Source organism: Symphalangus syndactylus, chromosome X (genome assembly GCF_028878055.3).
Source record: "Symphalangus syndactylus isolate Jambi chromosome X, NHGRI_mSymSyn1-v2.1_pri, whole genome shotgun sequence".
NCBI lineage: Eukaryota > Metazoa > Chordata > Mammalia > Primates > Hylobatidae > Symphalangus > Symphalangus syndactylus.
In genome coordinates, this window is record NC_072447.2 from 26,749,329 (window position 1) to 26,766,001 (window position 16,673).

Sequence of the window (16,673 nt, forward strand, 5' to 3'; positions counted from 1 at the left end):
CCACTCTCAGCAGTAAGAAAATCTTTTTCCACACTTCAACATATGTTTGTATAAGACAATATTTTGGTTTGTTTTAATGGGGGTCACAAATACAGTATGCTAAGGGAGTCATTGGCTTAGACATTTTATCTTCCTTGATAAGGGAGACATATTCAATTTCAAAACTGTTTGACTGCTTTAAATATCTGTTTCTTTAAAAACATAGTTTTCAAATTCTTTTTGGGAAGATGATGTTCTAGTTATCTGTTGCAGCCTAACAAATGTAATGGCTTAACGTAATAATTAATATAAATAATTGGTTATCTCTCATGGTTCTGTGGGTTGACTGAACTCATCCAGATGGTTCTCACTGGGGTCTGTCTTGTGACTGCAGTTAAATGGCAGCTGCAGCTGGAGCCATCTGAAGGCTTGATTGAGGAGATATCCAAGATGGCTTCTTTTGTCATATGTTGTTGCCTGGACTTGGACAGCTGACATAGTGAAGGCTGGCCAGGCATCTCTCCCTCTCTCCACACTACTTCTCCACATGGATGGCTTCTATATGACATGGTGGTCACAGGGTTGTTGGACTTCTAACATGGTAGCTGGCTTTCCTCAAAGTGAGCATTCCAAGATATCCATGTGGACATTATAAGGCTTCTAGGATTATTCTGACCAAGGCCCAGAAGTCATGCAAAGCTATCTCTACAATATTCTGTTAAAAGTGAGTCACAAGATTAGTCCAGATTCAAGGGGAGGAGACTAGACAGAATGTGAATATTAGAAGGTGTGTTACTTGAAGGTCATCTTTAGATCCCTAGTATCACAGACAAAAAAAGATAAGCAATACAATTATCCAGTTTTTAAGGATGAAGTCTTTAATACATTGCTTAATAAGGATCTTTTCTTAAATTCTCTTTACTTTCCCTTTGGCTACCAAACTGGCGGTCTTTTTGATCAGCAGTATAATGTCTCATTCAAGGGTGAAAATGGTAATAGGAGAAACAATATCTATAGAATTGGTAGAAGCCAAGTCCAATGCTACTGGACAAGTGGACTCTTTCATTCTTCTCCTCTATGTTTCTGTTACCTTAATGACTATGGCAGCTTCATTATGCCCATTTTCTTCCATAGCATCCCCTGAACATGACTTAGAAATGACAAATAGTCCCATTACTCTTCTTTGCAAGTATCAGGGTAGAAGCAAGCTTCAGCAGCAATGAGCAGAGTGTAAATGTTTCATATAGTCCATGACAGATTACACTTAACTGTAATATGTTGACCTTTTCTGAATGCTTGGTCATTTGCTGGACATTTCCATTCTCTCCAGCTAATGGCTTCAGTGCCTGTTAGGAATTGATTCAGTGGATAATTATAATCTCTCTTCAGAGTGTTGCAAAGGTCAATGAGATAAAGCAATAAACCCCTATTTCAAGTGCAGTCCTGTGGCGACTTTTCTGAAAATGAAGGGCAACAATTCTTCCTTCATCTTTGCCAGCAATTGACTAGGCTGACGCTACGTTATGGCTTGTTATCAAATCTGAAAAATCTCAGTGTTCTTTCTACATCTCCAGGTTTAGGTGGGAAGAGAAAATAAAAAGCAAGCAAGTGGCTTCATCACAAAATACCCTAGGATTGAGGAAAGGCCCTTCTGAGCAAAGATCATTGGAGAAACACTGTTAATCAGTTCTTATTTTCATGAACAGTGGCTGTCCACCAGCAGCGAGTTTAAGGGCTGAGACTCACTAGCTTGCAGAAAAAAATTGTTTTCTTTTTTAGGTTTTTTTATTATTGTTATACTTTAAGTTCTGGGGTACATGTGGAGAACATGCAGGTTTGTTACATAGGATACACGTGCCATGGTGGTTTGCTGCACCCATCAACCCATCGCCTATATTAGGTATTTCTCCTAATGCTATCCCTCCCCTAGCCCCCTACCCCCCGGACAGGGCCCGGTGTGTGATGTTCCCCTCCCTGTGTCCATGTGTTCTCATTGTTCAACTCCCACTTATGAATGAGAACATGTGGTGTTTGGTTTTCTGTTCCTGTGTTAGTTTGCTGAGAGTGATTGTTTCCAGCTTCATCCATGTCCTTGCAAAGGACATGAACTCATCCTTTTCTATGGCTGCATAGTATTCCATGGTGTATATGTGCCACATTTTCTTTATCTGATCTATCATTGATGGGCATTTGGGTTGGCTCCAAGTCTTTGCTATTGTGAACAGTGCCACAATAAACATACGTGAGCATGTGTCTTTATAGTAGAATGACTTTGGGTATATGCCCAGTAATGAGATTGCTGGGTCAAATGGTATTTCTGGTTCTATATCCTTGAGGAATTGCTGCACTGTCTTCCACAATGGTTGAACTAATTTACACTCCCACCAACAGTGTAAAAGCATGCCTATTTCTCCACATCCTCTCCAGCATCTGTTATTTCCTGACTCTTTAATGATCACCATTTTAACTGGTGTGAGATGGTATCTCATTGTGGTTTTAATTTGCATTTCTCTAATGACGAGTGATGATAAACTTTTTCTCGTATGTTTGTTGGTGGCATAAATGTCTTCTTTTGAGAAGTTTCTGTTCATATCCTTCGCCCATTTTTTGATGGGGTTGTTTGTTTTTTTCTTGTAAATCTGTTTAAGTTCCTTGTAGATTCTGGATATTAGCACTTTGTCAGATGCATAGATTGCAAGAATTTTCTCCCATTATGTAGGTTGCCTGTCCACTCTGACGATAGTTTCTTTTGCTGTGCAGAAGCTCTTTAGTTTAATCCCATTTGTCAATTTTGGCTTTTGTTGCCATTGCTTTTGGTGTTTTAGTCATGAAGTCTTTCCCCATGCCTATGTCCTGAATGGTGCCTAGGTTTGCCTCTAGGGTTTTTATGGTTTTAGGTCTTACGTTTAAGTCTTTAATCCATCTTGAGTTAATTTTTGTATAAGGTGTAGGGAAGGGGTGTAGTTTCAGTTTTCTGCATATGGCTAGCCAATTTTCCCAACACCATGTATTAAATAGGGAACCCTCTTCCCATTGCTTGTTTTTGTCTGGTTTGTCAGAGATCAGATTGTTGTAGATGTGTGGCACTATTTCTGAAGCATCTGTCCTGTTCCGTTGGTCTATATATCCGTTTTGGTACCAGTACCATGCTGTTTTGCTGTTTTGGTTACTGTAGCCTTGTAGTATAGTTTGAAGTCAGGTAGCATGACGCCTCCAGCTTTGCTTTTTTTGCTTAGGATTGTCTTAGCCATAGGGGCTCTTTTTTGGTTCCATATGAACTTTAAAGTAGTTTGTTCTAATTCTGTGAAGAAAGTCAATGGTAGCTTGATGGAGATAGCACTGAATCTATAAATTACTTTTGACAGTATGGCCATTTTCATGGCATTGACTCTTCCTATCCATGCGCATGGAATGTTTATCCATTTGTTTGTGTCCTCTCTTATTTCCTTGAACAGTGGTTTGTAGTTCTCCTTGAAGAGGTCCTTCACATCCCTTGTAAGTTGTATTCCTAGGTATTTTATTCTCTTTGTAGCAATTATGAATGGGAGTCCACTCATGATTTGGCTCTCTGTTTGTCTATTATTGATGTATAGGAATGCTTGTGATTTTTGCACATTGATTTTGTTTCCTGAGACTTTGCTGAAGTTGCTTTTCAGCCTAAGAAGCTTTTGGGCTGAGACAATGGGGTTTTCTAAATATACAATCATGTCATCTGCAATCAGAGACAATTTGACTTCCTCTCTTCCTATTTGAATACCCGTTATTTCTTTCTCTTGCCTGATTGCCCTGGCCAGAACTTCCAACACTATGTTGAATAGCAGTGGTGAGAAAGGACATCCTTGCCTTGTGCCGGTTTTCAAAGGGAATGCTTCAGCTTTTGCCCATTCAGTATGATACTGGCTGTGGTTTTTTCATAAATAGCTCTTATTATCTTGAGATACATTCCATCAATACCTAGTTTATTGAGAGTTTTTTTTAGCATGAAGAGGTGTTGAGTTTTATTGAAGGCCTTTTCTGTATGTATTGAGATAATCATGTGGTTTTTGTCATTGGCTCTGTTTATGTGATGGATTAAATTTATTGATTTGCATACGTTGAACCAGCCTTGCATCCCAGGGATGAAGCTGACTTGATCATGGTGGATAACCTTTTGATGTGCTGCTGGATTCGGTTTGCCAGTATTTTATTGAGGATTTTCGCATTCATGTTCATCAGGGATATTGGCCTGAAATTTTCTTCTTTTGTTGTGTCTCTTCCAGGTTTTGGTATCAGGACAATGCTGGCCTCATAACATGAGTCAGGGAGGAGTCTCTGTTTTCCTATTGTTTGGAATAGTTTCAGAAGGAATGGTACCAGCTCCTCTTTGTACCTCTGACAGAATTTGGCTGTGAATACATCTGGTCCCGGGCTTTTTTTGGTTGGTAGGCTACTAATTACTGCCTCAATTTCAGAACTTGTTTTTGGTCTATTCAGAGATTCGACATCTTCCTGGTTTAGTCTTGGGAGGGTGTATATGTCCAGGAATTTATCCTTTTTTTCTAGATTTTCTAGTTTATTTGCATAGAGGTGTTTATAGTATTCTCTGATGGTAGTTTGTATTTCTCTGGGATCAGTGGTGATATCCCCTTTATCATTTTTTATTGTGTCTATTTGATTCTTCTCTCTTTTCTTCTTTATTGGTCTGGCCAGTGGTCTATTTTGTTAATCTTTAAGAAAGAAAAAAAAAAACGTGCCAGGCACAGTGGCTCACGCCTGTAATCCCAGCACTTTGGGAGGCCGAGGCAGGTGGATCGTGAGGTTAGGAGATCGAGACCATCCTGGCTAACATGATGAAACCCTGTCTCTACTAAAAATATTAAAAAAATTAGCCGGGCATGGTGGCGGGTGCCTGTAGTCCCAGCTACTTGGGAGGCTGAGGCAGGAGAATGGCATGAACCTGGGAGGCGGAGCTTGCAGTGAGCCAAGACTGTGCCACTGCACTCCAGCCTGGGCAACAGAGCGAGACTCCGTCTCAAAAAAAAAAAAATGTGAACCAAGATCGTGCCACTGCACTCCAGCCTGGGTGACAGAGCAAGACTCTGTCAAAAAAAAAAAAAAAAAAGCTAGCTCCTGGATTCATTGGTTTGTAAAGGGGTTTTCATGTCTCTATCTCCTTCAGTTCTGCTCTGAAACCCTACAAGCCAGAAGAGAGTGGGGGCCAATATTCAACATTCTTAAAGAAAAGAATTTTCAACCCAGAATTTCATATCCAGCCACACTAAGCTTCATAAGCGAAGGAGAAATAAAATCCTTTACAGAAAAGCAAATGCTGAGAGATTTTGTCACCACCAGGCCTGCCTTACAAGAGCTCCTGAAGGAAGCACTAAATATGGAAAGGAAAAACCGGTACCAGCTACTGCAAAACATACCAAATTGTAAAGGCCGTTGACACCATGAAGAAACTGCATCAACTAATGGGCAAAATAACCAGCTAGCATCATAATGACAGGATCAAATTCACACATAACAATATTAACTTTAAATGTAAATGGGCTAAATGCCCCAATTAAAAGACACAGACTGGCAAATTGGATAAAGAGTCAAGACCCATCGGTGTGCTGTATTCAGGAGACCCATCTCATGTGCAAAGACACACATAGGCTCAAAATAAAGAGATGGAGGAATATTTACCAAGCAAATGGAAAGCAAAAAAAAAGCAGGGGTTGCAATTCTAGTTCTGATAAAAATAGACTTTAAACCAACAAAGATCAAAAAAGACAAAGAAGAGTATTACATAATGGTAAAGGGATCAATGCAACAAGAAGAGCTAACTATCCTAAATATATATGCACCCAATACAGGAGCACCCAGATTCATGCAGCAGGTTCTTAGAGACCTACAAAGAGACTTAGACTCCCATAAAATAATAGTGGGAGACTTTAATACCCCACTGTCAATATTAGACAGATCAATGAGACAGAAAATTAACAAGGATATTCAGGATTTGAACTCAGCTCTGGACCAAGCGGACCTAATACACATCTACAGAACTCTCCACCCCAAATCAACAGAATATACATTCTTCTTAGCACCACATAGCACTTATTCTAAAATTGACTACTTAATTGGAAGTAAAACACTCCTCAGCAAATGCAAAAGAACAGAAATCATTACAGTCTCTCAGACCACAGTGCAATCAAATTAGAACTCAAGATTAAGAAACTCACTCACAACCACACAACCACATGGAAACTGAACAATCTGCTCCTGAATGACTACTGGGAAAATAGCAAAATTAAGGCAGAAACAAGTTCTTTAAAACCAATGAGAACAAAGACACAAGACACAACTTACCAGAATCTCTGAGACACAGCTAAAGCAGTGTTTAGAGGGGAATTTATAGCACTAAATGCCCACAGGAGAAAGCAGGAAAGATCTAAAATCGACACCCGAACATCACAATTAAAAGAACTAGAGAAGCAAGAGAAAACAAATTCAAAAGCTAGCAGAAGACAAGAAATAACTAAGAATTGTTTTCTAAGTTCTTTGAAGAACCCTGAAGCACAGGAAGAATAAAGAATCCTATGTGTGCATGTGTATACCTACGAAGTGAGAGTTCAACACTGTTTCACTGCACTTTATTGCCTTTCTAAATAAAAATACTGCACATCCATCTTTCAAGAAGTTACGTTAGAATGTTATTTCACTGTTTATAAAATGCTTCCATATATAATCCTAAATTACCTCTTTGTTTTCCTTTTAAAAGCCTAACATTTTACCCTTCACAGATTGATTATTTACTTCCATTTTTGAAGTTTAAAATTGTACAGTTAACTTGTTTAGACTTAATGTTTCTAAAGCAAGATTCTCAAATTCTGACATGAAATATCTTCCTATATATCTTTGTTATTTGATTTTTATTTTGTTTGGTTTTCCCAATGTCTGAGCAAATCTTGATTCCCATGATGACTGTTAAATTAGTATCAGTGTCTGGGTTCGTCAAGAGATCTATTTAAGTTGGTCTAGAAAGAAAATATACTCTAGCACATGCCAATATGATTATATATTATAATTTTTTTAATGGTATAAATATAAAATGAGAAAGGCATTTAAAAAAAGACGTCAAACTACGCTGCTCTAAAAATCAGAGAACACCAGCCTTAGCTTCATTGTTTAGAGGGATTGTAACACTGGAAACTCTACCTCATTGGAAGCTGGGCTTCTTCCTCACATAGCTTTGCTTTCTGCATCAAATGACGTCCAATGAAATCATAAAATGGTATATAATGCCAAAGCATGGTCTAAAACCATTGATGCTGAGTGTCCCAAACATGTTTCAAGGGACTCTCCATCAAAAAAGGATAAGAAGAGATCTTTGTCAAAGAAATGAAGAGAGAGGAATTGAAGGCAAGTTTGACAGGAGTGGTTTAGGGTAGGATAGACTATATTCCCCTGCAGAGATCAGCACTGTGATTCAGGGATGAAAATAACGTTTTTAACAAACTCAACCATTTAAAAAATATTGTCACAGCAATTTGAAATTACTCTTCAAAAGTAGAAAATTTATGTGGAATTTAATATGAAATAATACTTATCTAAATGTAGTTATAACTGGATTCTTAATGGTCTCTAGCTGTTTTAGGCCATCCCAGAAAGAAGTTAATTTGATGGCTTAAAAGTGTCATCTTCTATTCCTGATTCTAATCATTCTGTTGAGGCTATTTTTAAATGGTGTAGATCATTGTTTTAAATGGTGTAGATCATTGTTTTAAATGGCGTAGATCATTGTTTTAAATGGCGTAGATCATTGTTTTAAATGGTGTAGATCATTGTTTTGTTTTGTTTTTTTCCTCCTAGGATCTTTGGGTTAGGAATTTTAAGGGATCCAAAACATTATAGAGTTAATTTTTTTTGTTTGGCAGGTTATAATTACATAATTATAGACGACAAAAAAAGAGAAGAAAAGCATGTCCCTAGTCCTGGTGATAAATAACATATTGGAATATTTTATTTCAATTCAGACAACTTCATTTATTCATTAAATAGTAAAATTAAAGTCAATCTAGATTATGTGTCAGGTAATTTACAAAGCATTACTATAGCTGTAAAGACTTTAAATATAATCAACATATTTTGAAAATAGTTCCCATTTTCAAATTAATAAACTGTGCTGAGCAGTCCTTCTTCCAGAATTTCTTGAAAGAAGAAATTCTGCATGAGGTTAAGTAATGAATGGAAACTACTTTTTTTTTTTTTTTTTTTTGAGCCAGAGTTTCACTCTTGTCACCGACGCTGGAGTGCAGTGGTGCGATCTTGGCTCACTGCAACCTCTGCCTCCTGGGTTCAAGCAATTCTCTTGCTTCAGCCTCCAGAGTAGCTGGGATTACAAGCATGTGCCACCATGCCCGGCTAATTTTTGTATTATTATTACAGACGGGGTTTCACTATGTTGGCCAGGCTGGTCTCAAACTCCTGACCTCAGGTGATCCACCCGCTTCTGCCTCCCAAAGTGCTGGGATTACAGGCATGAGTGACTGCACCCAGCCTGAAACTACTTTTAAGATACATATGGATTACTAGGCTAGAAGTCTCTTTATTCGTGTGGCAGGCAAAATATAAGATAGACCCCAATGATCTCTCCACTTGTATTCATAGATTTGTGTATTTCCCTCCCTTTTAGTTTGGGTGGGGCCTGTGACTTGCTTTCTAACCAATAAAGTGTGGTAAAGGTGATGGGATGTCCATCCGTGATTATGTTACATGAGATTGTAGCTTTCAGCATGCCAGCAGACTCCCTCCCTTGCTGGCTCTGATGAAGCAAGTTGCCAGGTTGGTGAGATGGGGAGATCCACATGGCAAGGAACTGAGAGTGGCCTCAAGCCAACTACCCACAAGGAACTGAGGCCCTTGGTCCAACAGCCTAAAGAGGATTTTCGTCATGCCAAAAATCATTGAAGTGAGCTTGGAAGTGAATCCTTCCCAAACGAGCTCCCATATGGGACCCCAGCCCTGGCCAAAACATTGCAGCCTCAAGAGAGAACATGAAAAAGATGACCAAGCTAAGCCATGCTTATATCTCTAACTCACATGAACTGTAAGATAATAAGTGGGTATTGTTTTAAGCAACTAGCTTTGTGGGAATTTGTTATGCAACACTAGGTAACTGATAAAGCTAATGTCTATGGTCGGCAGAATAATGATCGCCTGAAAGATGTCCTCAACCTAATTTCCAGAGTCTGTGACTTTCTTTGCAGATATGATTAAGTCAGAGATGAGTTGATTATCTTTGATTATCCAGGTGGACCCAATATAATCACTAGGTCCTTTTAAGTTAAAGAGGAAGTGAAAATCAGGGAAAGATTTGAAGATGATACTGCTGGTTTTGAAGATGAAGGAAGGAACCATGAGCCAAGGAATACAGGCAGCCTCTAGAAGTTGAAAAGTCTTTAGAATGAGTGCAGCCCAGCTGACACCTTGATTTTAGCCCAGCAAAACTCATCAGAGACTTCTGACTTCCAGAAATATAAGATAGTACATTTGCATCATGTTTAAGCCACTAAGTTTGTGGTAATTTGTTATAGCAGCCATAGGAATCTAATACAGGGTCTATGCTTATTAGCATCAAGGATGACTAACAAGAGTCCTTCTCCAGGGCCTTGCCTGCTCCTAACAGCTACTGCACTGAAGTTGTGCATATCAGCTTCCCTTTCCAGAAGTGAACAAATAAATTCAGTGCCACTGCATTGCTCTAGAGAAAATTAGCATTTGTCCCACAGCCTTATGGACCTATTCATTCTCCCACCCAACCTACCACCTTACAGTTTTTTGTCTGACAATTATCCCTTATTCTCTTGATTAGTGTTTTATTGTTTCATCTCAAGATTCTAAGCCTCCCTGTCTTAGTCAAAGGATGTTTGGACTCAAATAATATGATCTGATCAAACCAGTTCATCATGCTAACTGACTTCAAACTATACTACAAGTCTAGAGTAATAAAAACAGCATGGTACTGGTACCAAAACAGATATATAGACCAATGGAACAGAACAGAGCCCTTAGAAATAACACCACACATCTACAACCATCTGATCTTTAACAAACCTGACAAAGACAAGCAATGGAGAAAGGATTCCCTATTTAATAAATGGTGTTGGGAAAACTGGCTAGCCATATGCAGAAAGCTCAAACTGGATCCCTTCCACCTTATACAAAAATGAACTCAAGATGGATTAAAGACTTAAACGTAAGACCTAAAACCATAAAAACCCTAGAAGAAAACCTAGGCAATACCATTCCAGACATCGGAATGGGGAAAGACTGCATGACTAAAACACCAAAAGCAATGCCTACAAAAGCCAAAATTGACAAATGGGATCTGATTAAACTAGAGAGCTTCTGCATGGCAAAAGAAACTATCATCAGAGTGAAGAGGCAACCTACAGAATGGGAGAAAATTCTTGCAATCTATCCACCTGACAAAGGGCTAATATCCAGAATCTACAAGGAACTTAAACAGATTTACAAGAAAAAAACAAACAACTCCATCAAAAAGTGGGCAAAGGACATGAACAGACACTTCTCAAAAGAAGACATTTATGCAGCCAAAAAACACGTGAAAAAAATGCTCATCATCACTGGTCATTAGAGAAATGCAAATCAAAACCACAATGAGATACCATCTCATACCAGTTAGAATGGCGATCATTAAAAAGTCAGGAAACAACAAATGCTGGAGAGGATGTGGAGAAATAGGAATGCTTTTACACTGTTGGTGGGAGTGTAAATTAGTTCAACCATTGTGGAAGACAGTGTGGTGATTCCTCATGGATCAGAACTAGAAATACCATTTGACCCAGCAATCCCATTACTGAGTATATATCCAAAGGATTATAAATCATGCTGCTATAAAGACACATGCACATGTATGTTTATTGTGGCACCATTCACAATACCAAAGACTTGGAACCAACCCAAATGCCCATCAATGATAGACTGGATAAAGAAAATGTGGCACATATACACCATGGAATACTATGCAGCCATAGAAAAGGATGAGTTCGTGTCCTTTGCAGGGACATGGATGAAGCTGGAAACCATCATTCTCAGTAAACTAACACAAGAACAGAAAACCAAACACTGCATGTTATCACTCATAAGTGGGAGTTGAATAATGAGAACACATGGACACAGGGAGGGCAACATCACACACCAGGGCCTGTTGGGTGGTGGGGGGCTAGGGGAGGGATAGCATTAGGAGAAATACCTAATGTAGATGACAGGTTGATGGATGCAGCAAACCACCATGGTACGTGTATGCCTATATAACAAACCTGCATGTTCTGCACATGTACCCCAGAACTTAAAGCATAATAAAAAATAAATAAATAAATAAATAGAAGTTGGGAATAAGTAGAGCATGCAGGTCTTGGAGGGTGCAATCATAAGGCAACTATGTTCTTTCCCCACATTGCCCACTTATAACAGCTCCCCAGGGCCAGTTCCTCCAAGCCCTCAACAAAATCTCAGGTAGTTCCCATAAACATATTGAGCAGGTTCATAAAGTTATCCAGTTACTTGTACACTTGTAATCACAATCAACACTTGACTGTCATGTAATAGTCAAAACTTCCAACTCCACAAAATTCCTCCCTTGTGCCTAGTTCAGGCCTAGGAAGCCTGCAGTGGGTTGAGAGGCATTGTCAATGTTTTCTCTACTGCCCCAGCATTCAGCTCCTTCCAGATTGAAATGAGGCCAAGATGGTGAGGTAAAAGGCAAGAAAGTTCTCACTTGATTGGCACCAATGTAATCCAGCATTACTTTCTTCTGTCTGTGGAAGGTGATGTTGGTGGACTCTTTCCTTGTGGTTGCTGTCATGGATTCCTGGAAGATTTCTTTGTTGAGTTACTCCTATTGCAGCCCCCTTGTGTCAGGAAGAAACCAAGGGTGGGCTATGCTCAATGCTCCTTGGATTCTGTATATTTCTGCGAAGGCCCTCTCATCCCTCCAAGTAGCTCAGTTGATCAGGAGGTCCCAGGCCAGTGTTTCTACTGCATCTTCCAAGAGTCTCATACTTTGGGCCTGCCTCAGTTTAAGGGTAGTAACTGCACAAATGTAGCCTCTGCTCTTTGAGCATGTGCTGCTTCTGACAGCCTCTTCCTGTTGCCTTTTTTTTTCAGTTTGTAATGAAGACATGAGTCAGATCCCAAGATGAGTAAGGGGTAAGAGTTCCAAACTCTGGTTTTCAACACCTTTGAAAATCTTGCAGCACCCTTCTTTGGCATGTGGGAATGATTGGCATGTATTGGCATGGGGCCTCAGCTGATTCTGTCTCAGTTCATCTTAGCACCCTGTAACATATGAACACATATGGCTTCCATCTTTTTTTCCATCTAGGTTTGGATTAGGAGTCCTAAGGGATCTGTAGTGCTATGGAGTTAATTCTTCTTGTCTGGCAGATGATGATTATGTACTTAAGATGAGAGAAAACAAAAGTAAAAGCTCTTTCTCAGAATGATGATCGATATCCTGCTGAGATCATTTATGTGAATGATTTTATTTCTAGCAAAATGGTGAACAACCAGCCCTCAGGAATGGTGGAAACCAGGACTGTTCAGGGGATTACTGGCATCTCTAATCTTTACTCTGGTGCTCAGTCATGAATGTGACTTGGCTCCCAACTCTCTTAGTCTCTGTATCTCTTAGTTCTGATTCTGGAGAGAGGATATCTGATTGGCTCATTCCAACATTCAGGTCCAATGAGCTGGGTGCAGAGAATGAGTTCCCAGGGCCAGTTGCTTGCTCCTGAGGACTCTGGGTTCAGACTCAGACAGGACAAGCCAGGCGGGGCAAGCCAGGCAGGGCAGATAGTTCCACTAACATGGCTGCCACACTCACACATTCTTTGGTCAATGGGGTTATAGAGCATTTCTTATCTGATAAACGTTTCTTGTTGCCTGTGAATGAGGAAAACTTGAACAAAAACTAAGAAACAGTGCTTTGCTTCTGTTTGTGTTGCTTTCCACATATTTGTCTCATATCTGTTATCCTGGAGATAGACACCCAGTTTGCCTCTGACACTTCACCCCCATGCATCCTGCTGCAAGTAACATCCTCATCCACCTCCCCTTAAAGGCTAGCAGCAGAATTTTTTTGGGGATATAAAACCAGAGTGGACTGGCTGGGTTATGGTGTTTGTGACACTGAAGTTGACCTATTGAAGCTAGATTGCTTCCCCAAACTGCTACACATGTGTATACTCCCACCAGCAATGCAGATCCTTCATCTTATCCACTGAGTTCTCATTTGATTGCACTGTTGCTCTGTCCACTGCAGTCATTGGGCTCCCTGCCAGCCTTGGTGACTGGGAACTTGTGGGAGCAGACGGGCCACCATCAGCACTGTGCTACCTTCCTGCCCCCACCAGCACCATCATCCTAAGTGTTCTGAGTCTTCCTGGAGTTTTAGTTCTATTACTCCTTTCCCTGCCCTCTTGATTCCTCTCTTCCCCTACCCCACTCCCTACTACATGGTCTAGCCCAGCCAGAGTGAGTGGGCCGAGCCACAAATCAGTTAGTGCTAGAAGTGTGATTTGCAGTGACTTCTTCCAGGGAACAGCCTTGCAAAAGATCTCCTTCCCCTTACTCATTTGGGCAATAAATCAGAAAAGCGGGTAATTAATTACAACCTAAAGTAGAAAAAATCAGCTCTTCTTCAACAAAATGGCAACTGACCTTTCTCCTAGTCATGATTTAAAAAGGAACAAAGAAGGGAAGAAAGAAAAACTATTATAATCCATAATATGATTTTTCCTCAAGGATTTGAGTTACTTGGAGGGAATTAGATAAACCATTATATTACATTGTTCTGCTTTTAGCCATGAAATGCGGCCTATTGTGAGTAATATTTCCCAACCGGTGCCTGTCTGAAATATTTATCAGCCCAGGATCCTAGCATTGTGACCAGGGACTTACTAAGCCACACAGTATGGGAACCGATGTTTGCTGGGATGCTATCTTTTTCATAGGAAACCTACAATAACATTTTTCTTTCTGGATGCTGATCCTGAGAGGTAATAACGTTCCATGAACTGACAGAATTTTTAAAAATCTCTTCTCCTGACAGAAAACTACAGAGAAATTTTTAAGCAGCAAAGAAAAATAGGCTAAAGGAAAATCAGAAGGGGAGAATCAATTCTGAGAGCAGCAAAAAATATGGAGACTTAGTTGATGCTTGTAAAACTGTTCTTCCCTTCCTGGGTTTTATTTTAAGGTCCTGCTGTTTGGCAACACAGATAATATTGCCCAATGTAAACTTACTAGGAAGCTTTCAATTGGGCAGTTCGTTAAACTCAGGAAACACTTCATTTTGGCTTTTGTGTGGTCTGAAAGCCTACATCTAAGCTATTTGGTTTACTCTATCCTGGGAGTCCAGGGAACATTCACTAACGCATCACACATTTTGTTTTGAAAGAAAACTCTTACTAGTTAGAGTCCGGGGTCAGTGCGTATCATAAATATGTTTGTTTTTCTCTCTTACAGAAGCTGCAAAGAATCGATACTCCTCACTGTCATTCAGCCTTACCCTGTAAGTGTTCTGTGAATAAAAGTGCCACTTAATGTTCTCAGGCTTCTTGTGTCTTCTGCCCACTCCAGTAAAACCATGATGATGAATAACAGCAAAGAAAAATAACATGCACTCACAATATGGGTTCAAAAATCTTGACTATTTTTGTACTTTATACTCCATGTTAGCAAAGTCATTCATTGAAGAGAAAAGGGAGTAATACATTTTCTAAAGTTCTTGAAAGACAACCAGCTGTTCCAGTCCTATGCAATGGTCACATTTGTAAATGACACTGAATTCAAGACCTTCTTATGGTTTCCAGCTTAAGAAACACAAATCTCATGAGACTACCTAATTGTAGGAAGGTCAATGCATAATTGTTATTCTTATCCCCATCTAAATAATTTGGTAGAGAACTGGATACTTTAGCAAAGCCTGCTTTAAGAGTAGATGTTATATGATATATGCTGTCAGAATTTGATTTCAGCTATCATGGTTAGGAGGGTGGAAAGTGATTTAAAGACTGGACAGTTCTTGTGATTTAAAAAAAAACTTTATCATGGTATAATCTGCGTACCATAAAGTTCATCCATTTTCAGTGTACAGTTCTATGGTCTTCATAAAATCTACTGAGGTATGCAACGATCACCCCATCCAGTTTGAGAACATTTCCATACCCCCAATAAGATCCCTGTTCCCATTTACAATTAATCTCTGTTCCCACACTCAGTCCTAGGCAACCACTAATTTCCTTTCTATTTGTATAGACTTGCCACTGCTTGCAAATTTCATACGTTGTCAGTTGAACTAAAAATTACCGAGGCAAATTCCTTTAGATTTTTCCCAAAATGGTTCCCGTCAGTCTGGCCTTCATACGGAGTGGCAGCGATTCCAGCCTGCTTAAGCTCCTATTTTCTTCCCCATAGAGTTGGAGCATTTCTATATCAATTAAAGGGCTCTGGTATTTGCTGATCTCCATCTTCTGACCAAAATCTTCATTTCCCCTGTCCCAGAATTTTTCCCCTAAGCTCTGTGGGCTAGGCATTTTAGACAGGAAATAATAAGGATCAGGATTCTGATAAGACCACAAATAGAACTAACCAAGACAACAAATTATGCCATCTAGGATGTAACTATGCATATTTATATTAAAAGCTCAGTTTAATATTGACTGTTACTGTTAACTCCATCTCTTTGACAGAACTTACACACATACACACACATTGGGATTTGAAAACTAAGGAGGCCCCAGGATGTTAGAGAACCACGACTTGAGATCTAGCTCCCAGCAATATAACAAATGAGTCAGCAGTGACTACCATAGCTGCTCAGAACCTTGGTCTCCTCATCTGTCTGATTCCGAGATTAATTCCATGTGCTTCTATATAAAATACAGCTGGGCTGTTTTTAGATTGTTTTGGTTAACCAAATTGTCATTTTCACTTACTTCAAATCTATCCACATTTCTTTATTTATTTGCAGTGGACAAATTCATGTGGGTAAAGCCAATGTAAATGTCTATAATAAGCATTGAACAACTATAAATTGAGATTGAACAACTATAAATTCCTGATGGAGCTTCACGTTAGCATTGTCGTTCCAGAATTCTCTTTCTACATTTTATAATCTATTAGAAATGCAAGATCAGGCAGGACCTTTGTTTTTTGTTTTTTGTTTGTTTGCTTGTTTTGCAATGTGGGATACTGTTTTACCTCATGCAGTAAACTTAGAAAAAGAAAGAAGTTTTACATGTAAGTTTATGGTTGTGTCTTGTGGCTTTACTTGCTGTTTGCCATTGGAGTCCATGTGACTTGTTATTCATTTGAATATTGATTACTATCAGCGAATCATGGCACTTCCTTTTAACAGATAATCTGGAATTTTCTAGGAGTTCCGATGGCTCTTGCCGTTGTGCTACATTGAAAGGCAACGCTTAGCCACAATATTTAGGAGGAAGTGTCACATGTTCTTATAGCCAACAGCTGTACCTCTGCTCCAGAGTCACTTTCCCCTTGCCCAATCACTGCAGATAAATTCTCATCTTTGACTTTCCTTTGACCACTCTCCTTCGAGAAACGACTCCAGTCCCACCACCTCCTCGGCCTCGCTAAATAAATCCTTCTCACCTTTCAAGTCTCAGGCCAAATTCTAA

The 16,673-nt window shown here is 39.5% G+C and overlaps 1 protein-coding gene across 7 annotated transcripts in view; it reads left to right on the forward strand.

Annotated features, from left to right (window-relative positions):
- The window catches only part of FRMPD4 (FERM and PDZ domain containing 4), a 958,701-nt gene that overhangs the window by 891,183 nt on the left and 50,845 nt on the right, over positions 1 to 16,673 (forward strand). For 6 of the 7 annotated variants that reach the window (XM_055269159.1, XM_063634947.1, XM_055269163.2 and 3 more), the window contains one exon: positions 14,497 to 14,542. In XM_055269159.1, the coding sequence (XP_055125134.1) occupies positions 14,497 to 14,542 (46 nt within the window). Of the gene's footprint in view, positions 1 to 14,496; positions 14,549 to 16,673 lie in introns of all 7 variants that reach the window. The other variant, XM_055269160.2, reaches the window with a different exon arrangement.